General features: G+C 41.6%; 1 protein-coding gene across 2 annotated transcripts in view; it reads left to right on the top strand.

The window, feature by feature from the left end:
• The window catches only part of col7a1 (collagen, type VII, alpha 1), a 79,571-nt gene that overhangs the window by 57,783 nt on the left and 4,221 nt on the right, over positions 1-17,567 (top strand). For both annotated transcript variants that reach the window (XM_050038254.1, XM_050038255.1), the window contains 22 exons: positions 4,772-4,807; positions 5,026-5,085; positions 5,201-5,245; positions 5,333-5,368; positions 9,693-9,728; positions 9,813-9,872; positions 9,941-10,066; positions 10,155-10,226; positions 10,505-10,540; positions 10,628-10,687; positions 10,802-10,846; positions 11,139-11,174; positions 11,317-11,352; positions 11,723-11,779; positions 11,894-11,965; positions 13,330-13,401; positions 13,507-13,542; positions 13,648-13,728; positions 15,744-15,797; positions 16,092-16,145; positions 16,256-16,318; positions 17,427-17,489. In XM_050038254.1, coding sequence (XP_049894211.1) covers positions 4,772-4,807; positions 5,026-5,085; positions 5,201-5,245; positions 5,333-5,368; positions 9,693-9,728; positions 9,813-9,872; positions 9,941-10,066; positions 10,155-10,226; positions 10,505-10,540; positions 10,628-10,687; positions 10,802-10,846; positions 11,139-11,174; positions 11,317-11,352; positions 11,723-11,779; positions 11,894-11,965; positions 13,330-13,401; positions 13,507-13,542; positions 13,648-13,728; positions 15,744-15,797; positions 16,092-16,145; positions 16,256-16,318; positions 17,427-17,489 — 1,236 coding nt within the window. The remainder of the gene's footprint in view (positions 1-4,771; positions 4,808-5,025; positions 5,086-5,200; positions 5,246-5,332; positions 5,369-9,692; positions 9,729-9,812; positions 9,873-9,940; positions 10,067-10,154; positions 10,227-10,504; positions 10,541-10,627; positions 10,688-10,801; positions 10,847-11,138; positions 11,175-11,316; positions 11,353-11,722; positions 11,780-11,893; positions 11,966-13,329; positions 13,402-13,506; positions 13,543-13,647; positions 13,729-15,743; positions 15,798-16,091; positions 16,146-16,255; positions 16,319-17,426; positions 17,490-17,567) is intronic.

Genomic DNA, 17,567 nt, shown 5'->3' with positions numbered 1-17,567 from the left:
GTAGATGGACAGGTGTATTGAGAACTTTGTCTTCTGGCTCAGCTCCCTCTTCACCATGACAGTCTGCATCCTTGCTGACGCCATGCCAAACCACATATCCTTCTCATGCTCCATTTTACCCTCACTGGTGTACAAGACCCCAAGGTACTTGAACTTATTCAGTTGGGGCAGCAACTCATTCCCAGCCCAGAGGGGGCAGTCCACCGTTTTCCAGAACCATGGCCTCAGACTTGGAGGTACTGACTCTCGTCCCGACCGATTCACACTCAACTGCAACCTGCTCCACTACATGCTGGAGGTCTAGATGGTCTTGTATCAATTTGCACATACTCACTGGCCACTTCATTAGATACACCTGATAACTGTGTTCATGTAGTTCACTAATGCAAGCATCTAATTAGCCAATCACGTGGCAGCATCTAGACATGGTCAAGCCGCTCTGTTGAAGTTGAAACGGAGCATCACAATGGGGAAGAAAGGTGATTTAAGTGATTTTTGACATGGCATGGTTGTTGGTGCCGGACATCCTGGTCTGAATATTTCAGAAACTGCTGATCTACTGGGATTTTCACACACAACCATCTCTAGGTTTTACAGTGGATGGCCCGAAAAAAAGAAAATATCTAGTGAGCAGCAGTTCTCTGGGTGAAAATGCCTTGTTGATGCCAGAGGTCAGAGGAGAATGGCCAGACTCTGAGCTGATAGAAGGACAGCAGTAACTCCAATAACCACTCGTTACAACCAATGAATGCAGTAGAGCATCTTTGAATGCACGACACGTTGAGCGTTGACGCAGGTGGGCTACAACAGCAGAAGACCACACCAGGTGCCACTCCTGTCAGCTAACAACAGGAAACTGAGGCTGCAATTCACACAGGGTCACCAAAATTAGACAACAGAGGATTGGAAAAACTTTGCCTCATGTAATGAGTCTCGATTTCATCAGGATCAGAATTTGGCATAAGCATAAAAGTACGGATCAATCTTGCCTTGTATCAACGATTCAGGCTGCTGCTGGTGGTGATGTAATTGTATGGAGGCTATCTTCTCTGCACACTTTTGGCACCATTTGAGCATTGTTTAAACACCACAGCCTATCTGAGTACTGTTGGTGACTATGTCCATCCCTTTAACACCATAGTGTGCCCATCCTCTAATGGCTTCATCCAGCAGGATAACATGCCAAGTCAAAAATCATCACAAACTGGTTTCTTGAACATGACAATGAGTAAGTAAGTATGAAAGTAAGAAGAAAATATTTATAAAGCCCCTTTCAAAACCTAGGTTGCAAAGTGCTTTACAAAAGGAAAGACGTTAAAAGAACAATGAGTACAACACAAACATTACAATCAGAGAAAACAGCACATAAAAAAAACAATTAGCAGCATCACAGCTTAAAATAGAGTTCACAATTCAAGCATAAAAACACTGAAAAAATAGGTCTTCAGCTGTGACTCAAAGCCCTTGAGAGTTTACTGACCTGACTCCCTGGGGAGACGTTCCCTGGGACCCAGAATAGCAAACACACAGTCCCCTCGTGTTTTCAGTCCTGAGCAAGGCACAACTAGCAGGCCCTGTTCAGAGGACCTGATTGGCCTAGCAGGGGTATACAGCATTAGTAGTTCACTTATATCACTCTGGAGCAAGATTGTTCAAAGTCGTATAGATGAGGAGGAGGACCATCGATCGAATCCTAAATTTAATCAGAAGTTAATGAAGTGATATCAGTGTCAGGGTGATGTGAGAGTGGCATGAGGTCTTAGTGAGTGGTCTCGCTGCAGAGTTTTGGACTAACTGTAACAGCATTTTGGCTTAGGTATGAATAAAAAGCATTATGCAAGGCCAAGCGGGAGGCCGTAAAAGCAACAGTGGGTGTATTTTTGCGCTTTGGGGTTGCATTTTTGATGTATGAAAGGCGCTATATAAATAAAGTTTGATTGATTGATTGATTGATTGATTGATATTCCTCAGGTGAAAGTAGCAGGACTAGTCTTGACATGTATATCAAATTTCAGCAAGTAGTCAAAAGTGACTCCTAGGTTTTTACCAAAAGTGTTCACCTTACCTAAATGGCCTCCACAGCCACTAGATTTCAATCCAACAGAGCACTTTTGGGATGAGGTGGAACAAGAGGTTCACATCATGGGTGTGAAGCCGACAAATTCGAAGTAACTAAGTATAAGTAAGTATAGTGTGATGCTGTCATGTCAATGTGGACCAAAATCTCTGTTCCCAGCACCTTGTTGAATCTATGCTGCAAGTCATTCTGACGGCAAAGGGGGTCAAATCCAGCACTAGCAAGGTGTACCTAATAAAGTGGCTGTTGAGTGTATATCTTGTAGTAGGTGAGATGGAACAACATCCCTGACTGGTCAGAATATATCTCTAGATATAAAAAGAGAGAGGTTGGAGAACAGTCTTGACAGATATATTGTTAAGTGCTGGTTCAAGATGTTCTCTGGTGTAATCTCACAATCAACACAGAGGAATGCTCCTGTGTTTTATGGTCGAACCATCCTAAGAGCTCCTCATCTTACCATGCATGATCACACGCAATAAACCTCTGGTAGGAATATATATTTATGTTCCAGTGTAGCTGTTCCCTTTATTGCTTGAATTTAATATTTCTCATAACACTGTACAACTCGAGCACTTGGCTAATGGCCTTCAAATGAAAGCTACCTTACCACTGACACTGAAATATTATTACCTGCCAGTTAGTCTGTATTTCAATGACCGCAGACATCTGTTAATAGAGATTGGCTCGATGAGAGGAAGCCTGTGCCAATTCTACTGATGAGGATCTCAATTAAGCCAAATTTCAGCTCAGTGTGACAGAAAATGACAGAGAAGGTCACATGCATTCATAACTTTCTCTATGCAGAGCTTATCACATCACGAAGAGCCAAAATTATCTCTGTTCTTCATGCTTTGCTAGACCTGCAGCTCAAGACAGCTCTGTTATTTACAATATCAGTATAGTTACACTGCAGATACCAACACCAATAGGACAAACGTTATATGAACCTTTGCTGAACTGCTACCAGACTATTAGTAACCTATGGGTGCACCTGACCTTAGCTTATAAAACATGCACTGTACTCTAATTTGTTGCTGCTGTGGTGCAGACTCCCCCTCGTCTGAGCCAGGAGCATTCAAACTTTTTAGCCTGGAGCGCAGCTTTTTGTAATGCACAACTCAAATCTAACAGGTTTGCTGCCAGATTTTATAATGACGGAGTAGCACACACGTTCACGAGCCGTTGACTCAAAACTGCAGTGTTTTCCAAGCATTTTGGTAGGAATTCAGTGACTCACTTGTACAGATGTGGAGCAGCTGTTTCACAGATGAAATGTCAGTTTGGCAGTGTGTAGAGAGGCTTGAGCTGTTCCGTTAAGCATCCAAAGCGCATGTTTATTCCACCACAGGAAAGGGGTTGATTACCCTCAATAACAACAAAAAACTTCCCCTGTTTTTATGTTATCAGTGTTATTTTGTTGTTGTCCAAAAAGACATTGTCACACTCCAGTAGTGCTTGTTGCTCAAACCTCTTTTCTTCCTGACCAGTGTTGCTTGTTAAACTGGGTAGAGCAGGTAGCTGTTTGCAAGATCACATGCTACACTAGAGTACCTTTTTGTGGCATTAAAAGCATTTAATATGTTGAAGAGAACATTTGTCCTAAGCTCATATATAGTAACTTTTATCAGAGGGAGGGATACAACATGTAACAAAGGTTCCCAGCTGGATATGAACCAGGGATGTTGCAATCACGGCATATGGTATGTGTCTTAACCACTACACCATCAGACAACAATTGTAACACCTCACTGCCAGGAGCTTTTGGGCACCGGTGTTGCAATTTCTCTGCTGGTAAAAAAAAAAAGTGTAAGGAGAAAAAGACCCAAAGATTGAAGCTTGCTTGCAGGTAGTCGGTATTCGCTGCCACTCCTGCTGTTTGTAATGTTGACATGAATCGTGACGAGTGTCTCGAGCAGCTCCCTCTCACTGCTGACTGCCTCAGGTTCAGCACCTTGGACAGAGCCACAGTGACACTGTCAGTGAGTTCACCAGTTTGATGAATAACCCAGGCAACACTTGCCCATCTGCTCAGCAGCTCCACCATTTGTTCACACACACACAAACACAAACACACACACACACAAAGATGAAGTGACATAGCATTTTCCAGCTCCGCAGCTGCAATTGACTTTGATAACAGACGTATCGCTTTCCAAAATACAGCTGCATGTATTTTTTTAGGGTTCAATCCTTCTGAGTGCAACAAGAGTTTCCACTTTGCTTCATTTAATATTTCTGACTGAGGCAACTTTTCTTGAGGTTGTCATTTTGTCAAGACAGTGCTGAAAACTGCGGGGACAGAGTATCTCCTGAGCGACAATATCAGCGGGTTGTCCCTTGAATAGTCAAGTTTAATTAAAATAGACATATTATTAACACAAGACTTCATCTCTTAAGTAAGTTGTGAGACCTTTGCCTCCTACAGAGCAGAAAAGTATGGATGGTCAAACACTTCCGCTGTGGTGCAGTGTAATGGTTAGGCAGCAGGAGCTGTGCACTTGTTCGCTGCCCTTGCCAAAGAAGACATTAAGGCTCTTAATCTTTAAGAGCTGGAAAAGCTAATAGCTAATGTGCTGCTTGTATACCAAGGCTTTTAAGTACACATTTCCGTCTTTTCATGAACAAGAAGAAACCATTCTAGGCTGCACAGGTAATTACTATTATTTTCTCCATTTTTCTGCACTCTTACAGGCTGTGGCTGGACCCCCTGGACCCAAAGGGGAGAGGGTGAGTCACTGTTAATGGCATTAACGTCAAAGTAGCTACATGATCCTTGTTTTTTTCCATTTCAGCTGTAGCATTGACTGCTGTTGAATAAAAAGTGAATATGAATGCATGGCATACTTAATTAAGTTGCTTAACACCGGAAACTGAATAGTAATATGCGAGGAAGCAGAGTAGCTTAATGTAGCTGATATCACTCTCCTGGTTGTGATTGATCACAGGGTCCAAATGGTGTAACGCTGCCAGGCACAGCTGGGGAGAGAGGTCTACCTGGAGAAAAGGTGAGTCTGACCGAAGCATTAGCGCTGACGACCCGCTCTCAGTTAGTGCCAAGATACAGTGTGGAAATGCCAAGTGCTTTTTCATTAACACTGTTTGATAACTGCTGCCTTTCAGGGTAACAGGGGAGACAAAGGTGTTCCTGGCAACAAAGGAGAGAGAGTGAGTAGCAGCATACCGCAGAGCAACACATAATCTTAAAGTTAACACAACAGCGTGCTCACATCGTGTTATCTGTCGTCATACCAGGGAGTGGATGGTGAGCCAGGAGAGCCCGGAGAAGATGTGAGTAATCAGCTTCCACTGTCACTGTTTGTTTTCTGGATTTCGGCTGTGATGTTAGTTTTTAAACAGACTCTGACGTGTTGTGTTACTGAATGTGGTTTTTGTTGTGTTTATACACTGATGAGCCATAACATGAAAACCACTGCCAGGTGAAGTGAATAACATTGTTATAATGAAATGTTCTGCTGGGAAACCTTGGGTCCTGGCATTCATGTGAATACCAGATGACACACACCACTCACCCAAACACTGTTACAGACTACATACTCCCCCTCATGGCAAGAGCACTCCCTAACGGCAGTGGCCCATGATGCAAAAACTGCTCAGGAATGGCCTGCGGAACGTGACGAAGAGCTCAAGGCATCAACCTGGCCTCAGATTCCCCAGATCCCAATCTGAATGAGCATCTGTGGGACAAGCCAGTGACCCTCAGAGGTTCTGAGTCCATGTCTCGACAGGTGAGAGCAAAGTCTGATCCACTTTGGGGCGTCTTTGGATCGGACTTTGCTCTAACCGGTTAAGGCATTGACACAGGACCTTTGTGGGTGTCCTGCGGTCTCTGCATTGGGGCACTGGCAGCGGATCCTTTGAGTCTTGTGGGTTATGAAGTGCGGTACCAGCATGTCCCACTGATTCTCAATCGGATTGGGGTCAGTGACATTTGGAGGCCAGGTCGACGCCTTGAGCCCTTTGTCACGTTTCTTGGGCCATTGTTCTCAAAAGTCTAAATGCTATCATCTGTCAATGAAGGTTTAATACCACCATTATACTATTAGCATTGTGTAAGTTAAGGTAAAATCTTATCAGGATAGAAACAAAGATGTTTGCTAACCCACAGATGGCTTATGAATGAATGAATGACTATTTTGAGCAAAAACAAACTAATAAAACAAACAAAACATCAACAGACATGCTCAAAAAAAGGTAAGAAGTGTACACTTATATAAACCTACCCCCTTCTCAGTATTCATGTCTCATTTAAAAAGGAAACTGTCAACAACTATTCCAAACTTATTTACAACCATTAATATAGATACATAAACAACAGTATAAGATGTTAAACATACCAATCCCATCTCAACCAATCCCAGATAAATAAATGAACCAACCCATCAGCATCCCCCCTCTTCATCTGCATACCTTGTAAAAAATATTGCATCTGTACATCTTTTTAAAGTGCTAGATGTGCTTCCCTTTACCTCCTCATCTAACCCATTCCATAAATCCTCCCCACACACTGAAACACACATACTTTTCAAGGTTGTACGAACACAGTGGTTTTTTTAGATTTAATTTTCGTCTTAAATCGTATCCCCCCTCCTGGAAGTAGGTAATTTTGTACATTGTACATTATTTGTACTGTTTTAAAGTCCCTAAATTTTAATGCAAGTGCCTTACAAAATAGTGTGTTCATGTGCTCCCTATATCCACTATTATGTACAATCCTAATGGCTTCTTTTGGTAATATGTGTTATGTTTATAAATTGCTTTTATAGGTGTTACCCAGACACACAATAATTAAGATATGGTAAAATGAGTTAGAAGTAGAGGATATGTATTGATTTATGGTGCAGTTTGTGTCTTGATTTTACCATAACTGCAATGCTCTTGGGGGCTGTGGCTCAGAGGTAGAGTGGGTCGTCCAACAATTGGAAAGATTGGGGGTTTGATCCCTGGCTCCTCCTGTCTGCATGTCAAAGTATCCTTGGGCAAGATACTGAGCCCCAAATTGCTCCTGATGATGCTTCCATCAGTGCGTGAGTGTTAAAAACTGATTAGCAGCTGGAACCTTGTATGGTAGCCTCGGCCACCAGTGTATGAAGGTGTGTGCGAATGTGTGAATGTGACTCATAGTGTAAAAAGCGCTTTGAGTGGTTGGATGACTAGAAAGGCATTATAGAAATGCAGGTCCATTTACCATTTGCCAGCCATGACTGAATGTGACTTATTTGAGGTTTCCAGCTGATTTTGTGATCCAGTATCACTCCCAGAAATGTAATATGTACTGTCAGTTTAACTGAGTATAAAGAGTTAGCTTGTCAATTATAATAGCTGCATCAATTAATTGATAGTTGTCAGCAATTAAATTAATGGCCAGTTCATTTCATAACTGATTAAATGGTTTGAGTTTTTGTTTTTTAATAAAATTTCTCTGATTCCAGCTTTTTAAATCTGAATACTTTCTGGTTTCTCTACTGCTGTATGACAGTGAACTGATTATCTTTGGGTTGTGGACAAAACAAGACATTTCAAGATGTCATCTTGTTTCTCACCATTTTCTGACGTTTTATAGACAAAAAAACATATTGATTAACTGAAAATTGATATAATCATTAGTTACAGCCCCATTGCTTAAGTCTATTTTGAATTTAGTCTTTGTTGAAGAACTATTCATGCGAACTATTATTAATCAGTTATTGAGCCAATGTGTTTTTAGTTCAAGTACCTATTTTCATTTAATTTTTGAACTTAAAACTAACAAAAATACAGCACTCTTGCTCCTTTTAATATCCTCAATGAGAGTTGTTTTGTGAGCTCAATATGCTAAAAATAGGTTTCTGGTTTTCACTGTAATGATGTGAGTAACTGCTCAAATTCAACAGCCAGCTTGAAATCGCCAAGTGCCTCACATTGATGTTTAGCATGTTTCTGCTTGAAGGACCTGTGTACAAATCAGCTCCAAATTTAAAGTTTTACTCATCCTTGTTATGTAACCACATCCTACTTAAACCTGTGTTTTAGTGGCATGGCATTTCTTTTATCCAGAAATCACACAAAGTGCAGTAAAGGTGTAATGATACGGGTAAATGTATGCATTTTTCTACCATGCACTTAAAACTAGGATTCTTTATATCAAACGTTGTCTCTCTCTCTTTCTCTTCAGTCTAATTATTTAATCTTACCACAATCAACCATTTTCATACAGCAGTGATATTAAATTCTCCAGACCTCCTGTCTAAAGGTGTCAGTTGTAACTGAGACCAATCTCCTCTGATAGTCCAGGTTTTCATTATTTGTCGTCCTTGAGGTTAACGAGGCATGTTAAGTGTAATGACGACCAAGCCGCTGACAGTACACTCCCATACTGATGGAACGTGTCTTCACCAGCATGATAATGAATGCCAGACGGATATTTGGGGAGCATGCTGAAATTTGTATCATTATTTAACCCTTAGAAACCCACCATAGACCCATGTTTGTCTTTTTGAAAGCGGGACAGGGTGTCTGTTGAGTGATAGCAGGTCAACTGTATATGCCACATGTAAGTGGTATACATAATCTAAAAGCTGGAAGCCTTAAGATTAATTTGAGATTCAGCTAATTCCATTTGTTTTTGTCATAATCTGCAATGAATGTATTTTGTTTAGGTTTTTTTTGTTACTTTAAAGTTTAGAGTGTATAAGGGCATTCCTATGCCTAATTATGTCTTGTAAGTTAGATATTTTTTGGATGATAAGATTTGTTACAGAGATCTGGTGCTAGATTTAATCATTTTGACCACTCAAGAATGAATTAAATAATTCTAATTATTAATCAAGACCACGAGGAACACCACAGAAAAATCCTTGCTGTTATTTGGCACCAAAAACCTTTGACATTTTGAGGTTTCTATAACAATTGCGTTTCGCGGCTGAGAAACCCCCTTATTGTTAATATACCTATAAAAACCATGCATCCGAGGGCTCTGGTTTGTGATTGTTAAGTTTCATGAGGCTGTGATTATCCCAGAGGTTAAAATAGGTCATTTTATACAGTGTAGTCAAGTTTCAAAAAATGGGAACTCAGTCTCAGCTTTTCAGTTAAACTCAGTTTATGCAGTTCCAGGACTGTTTATGTACCCTAGCATGCAGAAATATTCAAATGCATTATTTTTTCAGAATTGGTGAAAATAACATTTTTCATCAGCATAANTAGGTCATTTTATACAGTGTAGTCAAGTTTCAAAAAATGGGAACTTACGTCATCACACATGAATACAGTTGGGCTCTTTGAATCAACAAGAGTCTCAGCTTTTCAGTTAAACTCAGTTTATGCAGTTCCTGGACTGTTTATGTACCCTAGCATGCAGAAATATTCAAATGCATTATTTTTTCAGAATTGGTGAAAATAACATTTTTCATCAGCATAAAGTTGGCAGATTCATGGGTACCCACAGAACACAGTCTTATTCATATACCTTTTGGTGAAAGGTCACTTTGTATCATTGATATTGATTGTTAAAAAAAATAGTGTATATGTTTCTGTTTTCTGTCCAGTCTTGTGTTATTGGTATGAGCCATCAGTTGGTCTTATTTTCACACCATCATATTTGTTTTCCATGCAGGGGGCAAAAGGATCTTCAGGGCCAAAAGGAGATAAGGTAACTTTCTGTCGTGTTTTTTTTTTTTTTTGCCTGAAATTAAACTCAATCCATGTGACAGTTCTGACATTATGTTTGCTACAGGGAGAGAAGGGCATAGGACAGGAGGGTCCTCCTGGCCGGGATGGGCCTCTAGGTTTAAAGGTGAGTAACGGCATGTGGTGCAGCTTAGGATGATCTACAGTCAAAATGTAACTCTGACTTGATTCCAGGGAGATCCAGGCCTTCCTGGTCCAGCTGGTCCTCCAGGGCTACAGGGGAAGCCAGGTAACAGTGGGTTGCCTGGCCTGAGAGGAGAAATTGGACAACCAGGACCTCCTGGACCACCTGGGGAGAGGGTTGGTGGAGCCACTGATTACACAACACTGGATGTTTTCTGTCTTCATATCTGTGGTTGATTTTAAAGTATTGAGTTCTCATTTTCAGGGTCTCCAAGGCTTTGGAGGCCGCGCGGGAAATGCCGGGCCCCCTGGTCCTGCTGGACCTCCTGGACAGGCAGTGAGTTTAGATCCTGTTTTTATTACACTGTGATTAGTAGTCATCTTCAGCTGTGAAAGTATCCATATTTAGGCTTAATTTTGATCCTACTGCTTTGGATTGTTGTTGGATGACTGCTTATAGGTTGTCTACTAGGTTGTTAAATGTAAAAACCAAGTTTTTAAAAGTAAAAGTCTAAGAAAGAAAGAAAGAAAGGAAGGAAGGAAGGAAGAGCAAGGAAGATGTACAAAAACAGATGTGTGGTCATCGAGTTATACGATCAATTCTTTGTTTTCTAGGGCTCTCCTGGTACCAACGGGGTCAAAGGAGACAAGGTGACTATGCACGCCGACACATATTTCTGTCTGCCTGTTTAAATGTTAATGGATTTCTTAAAGGGTGTATATTATTTCTGTTGCCAGGGGGAAGTTGGCGTTGGACTCACTGGTCCCAGAGGAGAAAGAGGAGAACCAGGGCCGAGGGTAAGACATCCGTTACATCAGTGTATCACTGAAGATCTAATATGAAACTGCCTCTGAGTGACTGAAAATTACACCGGTGTATTCATGTGCCTTTTTCTGTCCTTCATGTCTTAGGGAGAGGAGGGCCGTGCTGGCTTGGATGGAGAGAGGGGGATAACAGTAAATATAAACATTTCTTTTTTTATCTATCACACACAACGTACACTAACAAAGCCTCTCCACCTCAGCTTTCAGTGTCCCTGCCAGGAGGTAGTCTGTATGCAGCCATAAACTAATGATTTCAAAGGCCTTGTCCTCCCTCACCCTTTAATCAAACTGTACACCTTGAGGAGTCGTGACATCATTTTGATTTCAGTTTTGATGTTGGACCAAAGTAAACATCGCCTAGAGTTAGAAACATGCACTGTGGAGCCGTATGTAATGTGTGTATGTGTGTTTGTGCGTTCATCAGGGTCCACCAGGGATCCGAGGTATTCGAGGAGAGAAGGTGAATACTACCAGTACTTTTTTTCTAATTTTATGTGTCATCATATTAGCTGCATCCTGCGAGCGTTCAGCTCATGTAAAGTAGTGAATTAAATCAACACGCCTGAATGACATGTTTTGCTCTCAATCTTCTTTTTTTCCAGGGAGACATTGGGCTGCAAGGTGACAAAGGAGAGAAGGTGTGTGCATTTTAATATCTAATAAGCTCTGCCACTGCTCCCTCTCTCTCTCTCTCTCTTTCTCTCTCTCTCTCTCTCTCTCTCTCTCTCTCTCTCTCTCACTCATGTACTTGTTTATATTTGTAAAGACAACATTGCCACAGAAATGGAGGAGGAGGAGGAGGAAAATACGACACATTGTGTCAGCAGTGGCTGTTTCTTTTTGAAAGAGCTCTTTCATGAAAGAGCAGGAGGAATACATGAATATACACAATGTTAATGAGCCGCGATACTATATGTGACACGGCTTCAGAAAAGGTAACAGGATTGTGTGTTGATGTCTTGGCTTTGGGGTGAAGCCAGATGTTTACAGCTGTACTATCACTCACAGGGGGACACGGTGCTGGTGGGAGGACCTGCTGGAGAAAAGGGCAACAAAGGAGAAACAGTCAGTGAACATCTGGAAGGGTCCAAATGTTGAATATATTCAAATATAAACTTTTGTTTCTACAGTGTGTGTTTGGTTTTGCTTGTTGTGGATGTCACTACTTTTTCATTTTAGGGTGACAGGGGACCCAAAGGTGTTCAGGGAGAAAAAGGGACAAAGGGTCAAGAGGGCCCTCCAGGGGAGCAGGTATGTTTGTTTACTCTTAGCACAATATATGTCATAGTTGGCACCTATTTCGAATTTCTCAATTAAATGGGAGTTATTAATGGATGTCAGTCTCATAGATATGGGTTAGCAGTGTTCAACTACAACATCAAGTAGGTTGACACTGCTGTTATCAGCCCATTAAATGCCTGTTCGCATCAGGAGCGAGGGTTAGCTGTAGCTCTATACTTCTTTGTCCTCTCATGTTGGACTGAGGGCAGACTGCACACTACACTGACTCACTATTGCCACTACAGGTACAAGTGGTGTTACAAGACAGGATGATCAGGGGCTAGCTGGTTAGCACGCTCATTTCAGTAAATATTTCTACAACACAATACATAGACATTTTTGACACAATGTTTGTTTTGGGGTGGTTCGTCCATCCGTCCCATTCTTGTTAACGTAATATCTCAAGAACACCTTGAGGGAATTACTATAAATTCGGCACAAACGTTCACTTGGACTCACGTTGGACTCAAAAATGTACTGATTAGATTTTGGTGGTCAAAGGTCAAGGTCACAGTGACCTCGGCTATCTCATTTTTGTGAATCATTTTTGTGACTTTCCTTCGAATTTGGCACAAAGTTCACTTGGACTCATTGATGAACTGGTTAGATTTTGGTCATCAAAAGGAAAGGTCACTGTGACTTTGAGTCCGTCTCAATCTTGTGAACACAATATCTCAAGAAGGCCTTGAGAGACTTAACTCAAATTTGGCACAAACATCCACTTGAACCCAAGTATGAACTAATTAGAATTTGGTGGTCAAAGGTCAAGGTTTCTGTGACCACTCAAAACTCAAGAATACACATGCAATTATGACAAATTGTCACATAAACGTCGTAAAGGATGAAACAATGAAGTGATGACATTTTATATCCGAAAGGTCAACTCCTCTGTGACATCATATTGTTCTGTAAAAACACTACTTGCCATGAATCAGCGTCATTACTCAGGAACAGAGGTGGAGTCATTTGGTCAGATACTGAATCGGTGAAATTAATCTTTGGTGCCCACCTTGAAACTGATTGTGTAGATCTTCTGTGCTGTCAGGGGGCAAGATATGTGTGAAGCATCCATGTGTTCACAGACATGGATGTAAACTGTATCTACAACTTGTCTGGTGCACAGAGGCATACAGCTGCAAGGCAGTACTCATAGTTTTTTTAATGTTTTAAACTTAACTTCTGGTGGTATACATAACATTGTACCTTTAACTGTAACGCAACACGGAAATACAATATAGTAATACTGCAGTAACCAAAACCCCAAATAAGATGTTGTATTGATATTACAAATGATCAATATGCAGATACCTCTGTATGTGTGTATTTGACCTCAGGGTCTGAGGGGAGAGCCAGGAGAAAGAGGATCCACTGGATTCCCAGGTGCTCGTGGCCCTGGTGGACAGAAGGCAAGTAACGCTGAGTCATATATAATAATAGCAAAGCCAGTCGGTAGTCAGTACACATAATAATTTGACTGCTATAATTACTGTAATTCTGCCGTCTCTCTGCAGGGAGAAGCCGGTCAACCTGGAGTACCTGGTGAATCGGTCCGTGATTTTAATTAATTCCAAATACAGATTATCTGTTTTCTGTGTGTGGTTTTCTCTCGTTGGTGGACAGAAACAGAACCGGATTTCTGTTTTCTCTTCTAGGGTTTACCAGGGAAAGACGGGCTGACAGGACGTCAGGGGGACAAAGGGGAGTCTGGTATCATAGGACTGAGAGGAATCAAGGTATCATCTGTGTGTGTGTGTGTGTGTGTGTGTGTGTGTGTGTGTTTGCGTACATGTGCTGTGTGGTTTCAACCTTGAGGCATCTTTCGGGAGTCAGCGATAACAGTCATAACTCAATAACAGCATAAAATTGATATGATTGCAGAGGATTAATACAAATTGTGTCAAAAATATCCACACAGAATATTTGCTTTTACCCTAACATGATGATGATTAACACAGGGAAATGGGTGTTTTGCTCAGCCTGATGGAATAAATTCCCATTTTCTTGCACTTTAATTTATTAATTTGAATTTATTCATCTATTTAAACAACTGAACCAATCTAAGATGGGGGGACATTTCAGAGGGGTGGAGGCAGGCTAGTTTTATACATATATATATGTGAGATAAAGATATCTATTGCAAGAGATACCTGAGTACAGCAGACAAGTCACATAAAAAAGTGTGTTGCCAGTCAAACAGCGTCAGCAGCAAACACAGACATCTCTAAAAAGGTACAAGGTTTAAACTTGCTAAGTGGGATGTCACGTTGAAGTCAAGCAAAACTTTATTATTCCACCAGGGGAATTTCATTTGCAGCCAGGTACACAAACACATTCATCATAAAAACATAATCACATAATGCAACAGTCTGGGCGAATCACAGAGAAAAAACAGTAGAGATCACTTTGAATGGAGACAGTACAAGCAACAGCTGAATGCAGAATACATCAAGTGCTTAGGTGTTGAGATCACATGCAAATTAAGGCTACTAATTGCTCTGCAAATGAAAATTATTTTGTATCTTTTGTCCTTTTAAGCTGCAACTCTGTGTGCTGAAGGCAGGAGCTCAGACTCCCTCTGCAGGGGGTGATCAAGACAGTCCAATATGGCCTGGGCCTCGGGAGGTCAGAGAGTTGCAGCTGACTCACCCCAATAACTTTTGCTGTTCACTGACAAGCCAGCCAAGCCTGTGCTTATTGGTCAGATTCAGGTTCCCAAATCATGCCACAATACAGAAAGAGAGAGCAGACTCTGTGAAACATCTATAGAACACTAAAAGAGTTCATTTTTCTCAAGAAGCACAGACGTTGTTGGACCTTTTAAGAAATCGCATTTAGGTTTGTTTGGAAGCTCAACTTGTTGTCAAACATGGTACCCAAATTTGCATTACCCCCACTTTCATTTATTTGTGACAGCTCACCACAATATCAACACTCCCCACTGATATTTTATTTTTGGAGCTGTTCTCTATCTCAGTCACACACACACAAGCTCCAGAGCACACAAACGGGACAGTTTGTAAATTCGAAGCACTGTTGGAATACACCATTCGGTTCTCCAGAGCACCAGAGAACCACACCTCATGGAGAGGAAGTGCGTACTCAGGCCACTCTGTCTGAGGAAATGGAGCAGCAAACTGCCAAGCTTAGTGAATGTGTGATGAACAGATGAACACCATTTGTTAATTCATATAGAAAGAGAAGGCTCTATTTCTTCAAATTAGTCAGTTTAGTGTAGAGTATCACATTGCATTTACTACGGACAAAGTTTTATGAATTGCTATCCATCTTGTTAAAGTCTATGAAGAAAAACTGTGTTGAAAACTTCTTGTACATCCATCCAAGTTCACAGGGTGCATTTGAAGTATGTCATCAACTGTGCCTGTGGATTTAGCACGGCTGGACCAGACAACATCAGCCACTCTGAGTCCTCTGAAGCTGTATTGCCACTTGTCTCAACACCCATTATCAGGAGAATGATAGCTTCCAGTTCTGCACCATATCCGTCACTGTTTGGAACTTGCTGGACAAACTGCGTCATGTTCACTCTGTGTGTGTGTGTGTGTGTGTGTGTGTGTGTGTGTGTGTGTGTATAAGTGCTCGTGCACAATGATTCAGCCTGAGTGGCAGGTGGAAGGACTGTCTCTGTATAGATGCCGTCCCTGTCTGGCGCGTTTGGAGCATCTTGACCCTTTGTGAATCACAAGTCTCTTGACGTGCCTCTGTCAATGATGAACTTATGTGTTTCCAGGGTGACCGAGGACCCAAGGGAGCTTGTGGAGGTGATGGACCCAAAGGAGGGAAGGTGGGATTGAAACAGACAGAGAAAATGTGACTTGGTAGCAGGAAGAAAAGAAATAAGCATGAATGAAGAAACTGTAAAGTGATAATTTCACACCCACTGTGATTTTGACTCTGGGTTTTTATTCTGTCCAAATACTGAACAAAGAAACGGAAGCTTGTTAATGTTTCAATAATAGCTGCTGCTTCTGTTGTGATTGTATGTCAAACTTAAATAAGTCGAATGAGTCAGACATTTATGAGTCAAAACTGCCTGGTAAGTGCTTGAAACTGAATGAATTTGAGTGTTTGTGCTCAGGGGGATGGTGGAATTCATGGACGTCCAGGCCTACCAGGAAGAAAAGGTGAACAGGTATGAGTAATATCTGTAATGGAAAAGCAAAAAGCACTTGGTTGTGTATCATATGCCTCTGTGTGCACCTTAAGATTGGGCGTCTACAGACGTGCACTCTCTGTTTTCAGGGGGAAATTGGACCCTCTGGTGCCCCAGGGACCCCCGGAAAAGAGGGACTAGTCGGTCCTAAGGTGTGTTCTGTAAAGCTTTTCTTTAAAGGTATACTGTGCAGAAATACTTGGCCACTGGAAAATGGCCAAAATGGTCAGTCCCAGCTTTGTTTACTTGATGTGCCGCCTCACTTTTTTCACTTTTTTTTTAGCGTTGTGTCCACGATTTTCTTGGTGTCTGTCCTCTTGGATGCTGCTAGTCTGGCACTTCATCACTCAGACGCTACATTTTTAAAATGTGCCGTCCTCACCTGTGGGGCTGTGCCCAGGAGCATCCCAAACACAATAAAATAAGAAGGAAATACAGGCAAAGGGCAGAGTCTCTGCAAATAGAAACATTGCTACAAACTTCTAGCAGGATTCTAGCAAAAGTGATGACAGAGAGATAACTAATATATGAGTCTCAGGGCTGAGTATCAGTACCTCAGTATGGACAGAAATAACCCAGTACTGAGTAATATCGAAACGTCTCCAGTTAAACAATATCTGTAGTCGGTCCTTTTTGCAGCAGGGGCCTGAGCACGAACTGTCCCCTCTCCCCACCAGATCAGCAGACTCTGTGTTGCTGCTGTCTTCAGAGCCGCTCCTCTCCTGGTGAACAGTCAGTCAATGTCTGCCTGGTTAGCACAAGCTAACACAGTAGCAACAGCTAACATCCAAGACTGAACCGTTAATTGTTTTCAACAAAATGAACCGCTCGACTCTGTGTCACACCAATTAATTACCGTCAGGTAATGTTAGCCATGTGATGCTAAGACTTAGCCCTGTCACTGTGTGTGCGGCCGGGTGGACTCTCACTAATTGTCCTTGGAGCAGAGCTCACGCTCTAGCAACAGCTGCTACGTTCAGAGAGGTGTATTTGACGGAGTTGGCAGTTCAGTGTGTGTTTGAAAGTATGGCTATACTACACAACCCTCCATTTACATTTAGGGTGTCATATGAAGCACTCTGTTGCTATTGGTATCAATTTAAGGGTGATGGGGTGTGGGTAATGGTATCATCATTTTTTAAATAATACCCAGCCCTAATGAATCTACATCATTTTTAGGAAAATCCAACATAGTGTACCTTTAACTAACTATAAAAGTGTCCAACTATAAAGTGTAACCTCTTTCCTTTGTCTTTGTAGGGTGACCGTGGTTTTGATGGGGTTGCAGGACCCAAAGGAGCTCAGGGAGAGAAAGGTGAAAGGGTGAGTTTCTTTAACTTCTGCAGTACAGAGTGTGGATACATACTATATCTAATCTCCATATTATACACATGTACTAAC

This window comes from Epinephelus moara, chromosome 24, assembly GCF_006386435.1.
Source record: "Epinephelus moara isolate mb chromosome 24, YSFRI_EMoa_1.0, whole genome shotgun sequence".
Taxonomy (NCBI): domain Eukaryota; kingdom Metazoa; phylum Chordata; class Actinopteri; order Perciformes; family Serranidae; genus Epinephelus; species Epinephelus moara.
Note: the sequence above shows the minus strand (reverse complement) of the source record. Positions and strands in the feature narration are given on the sequence as shown.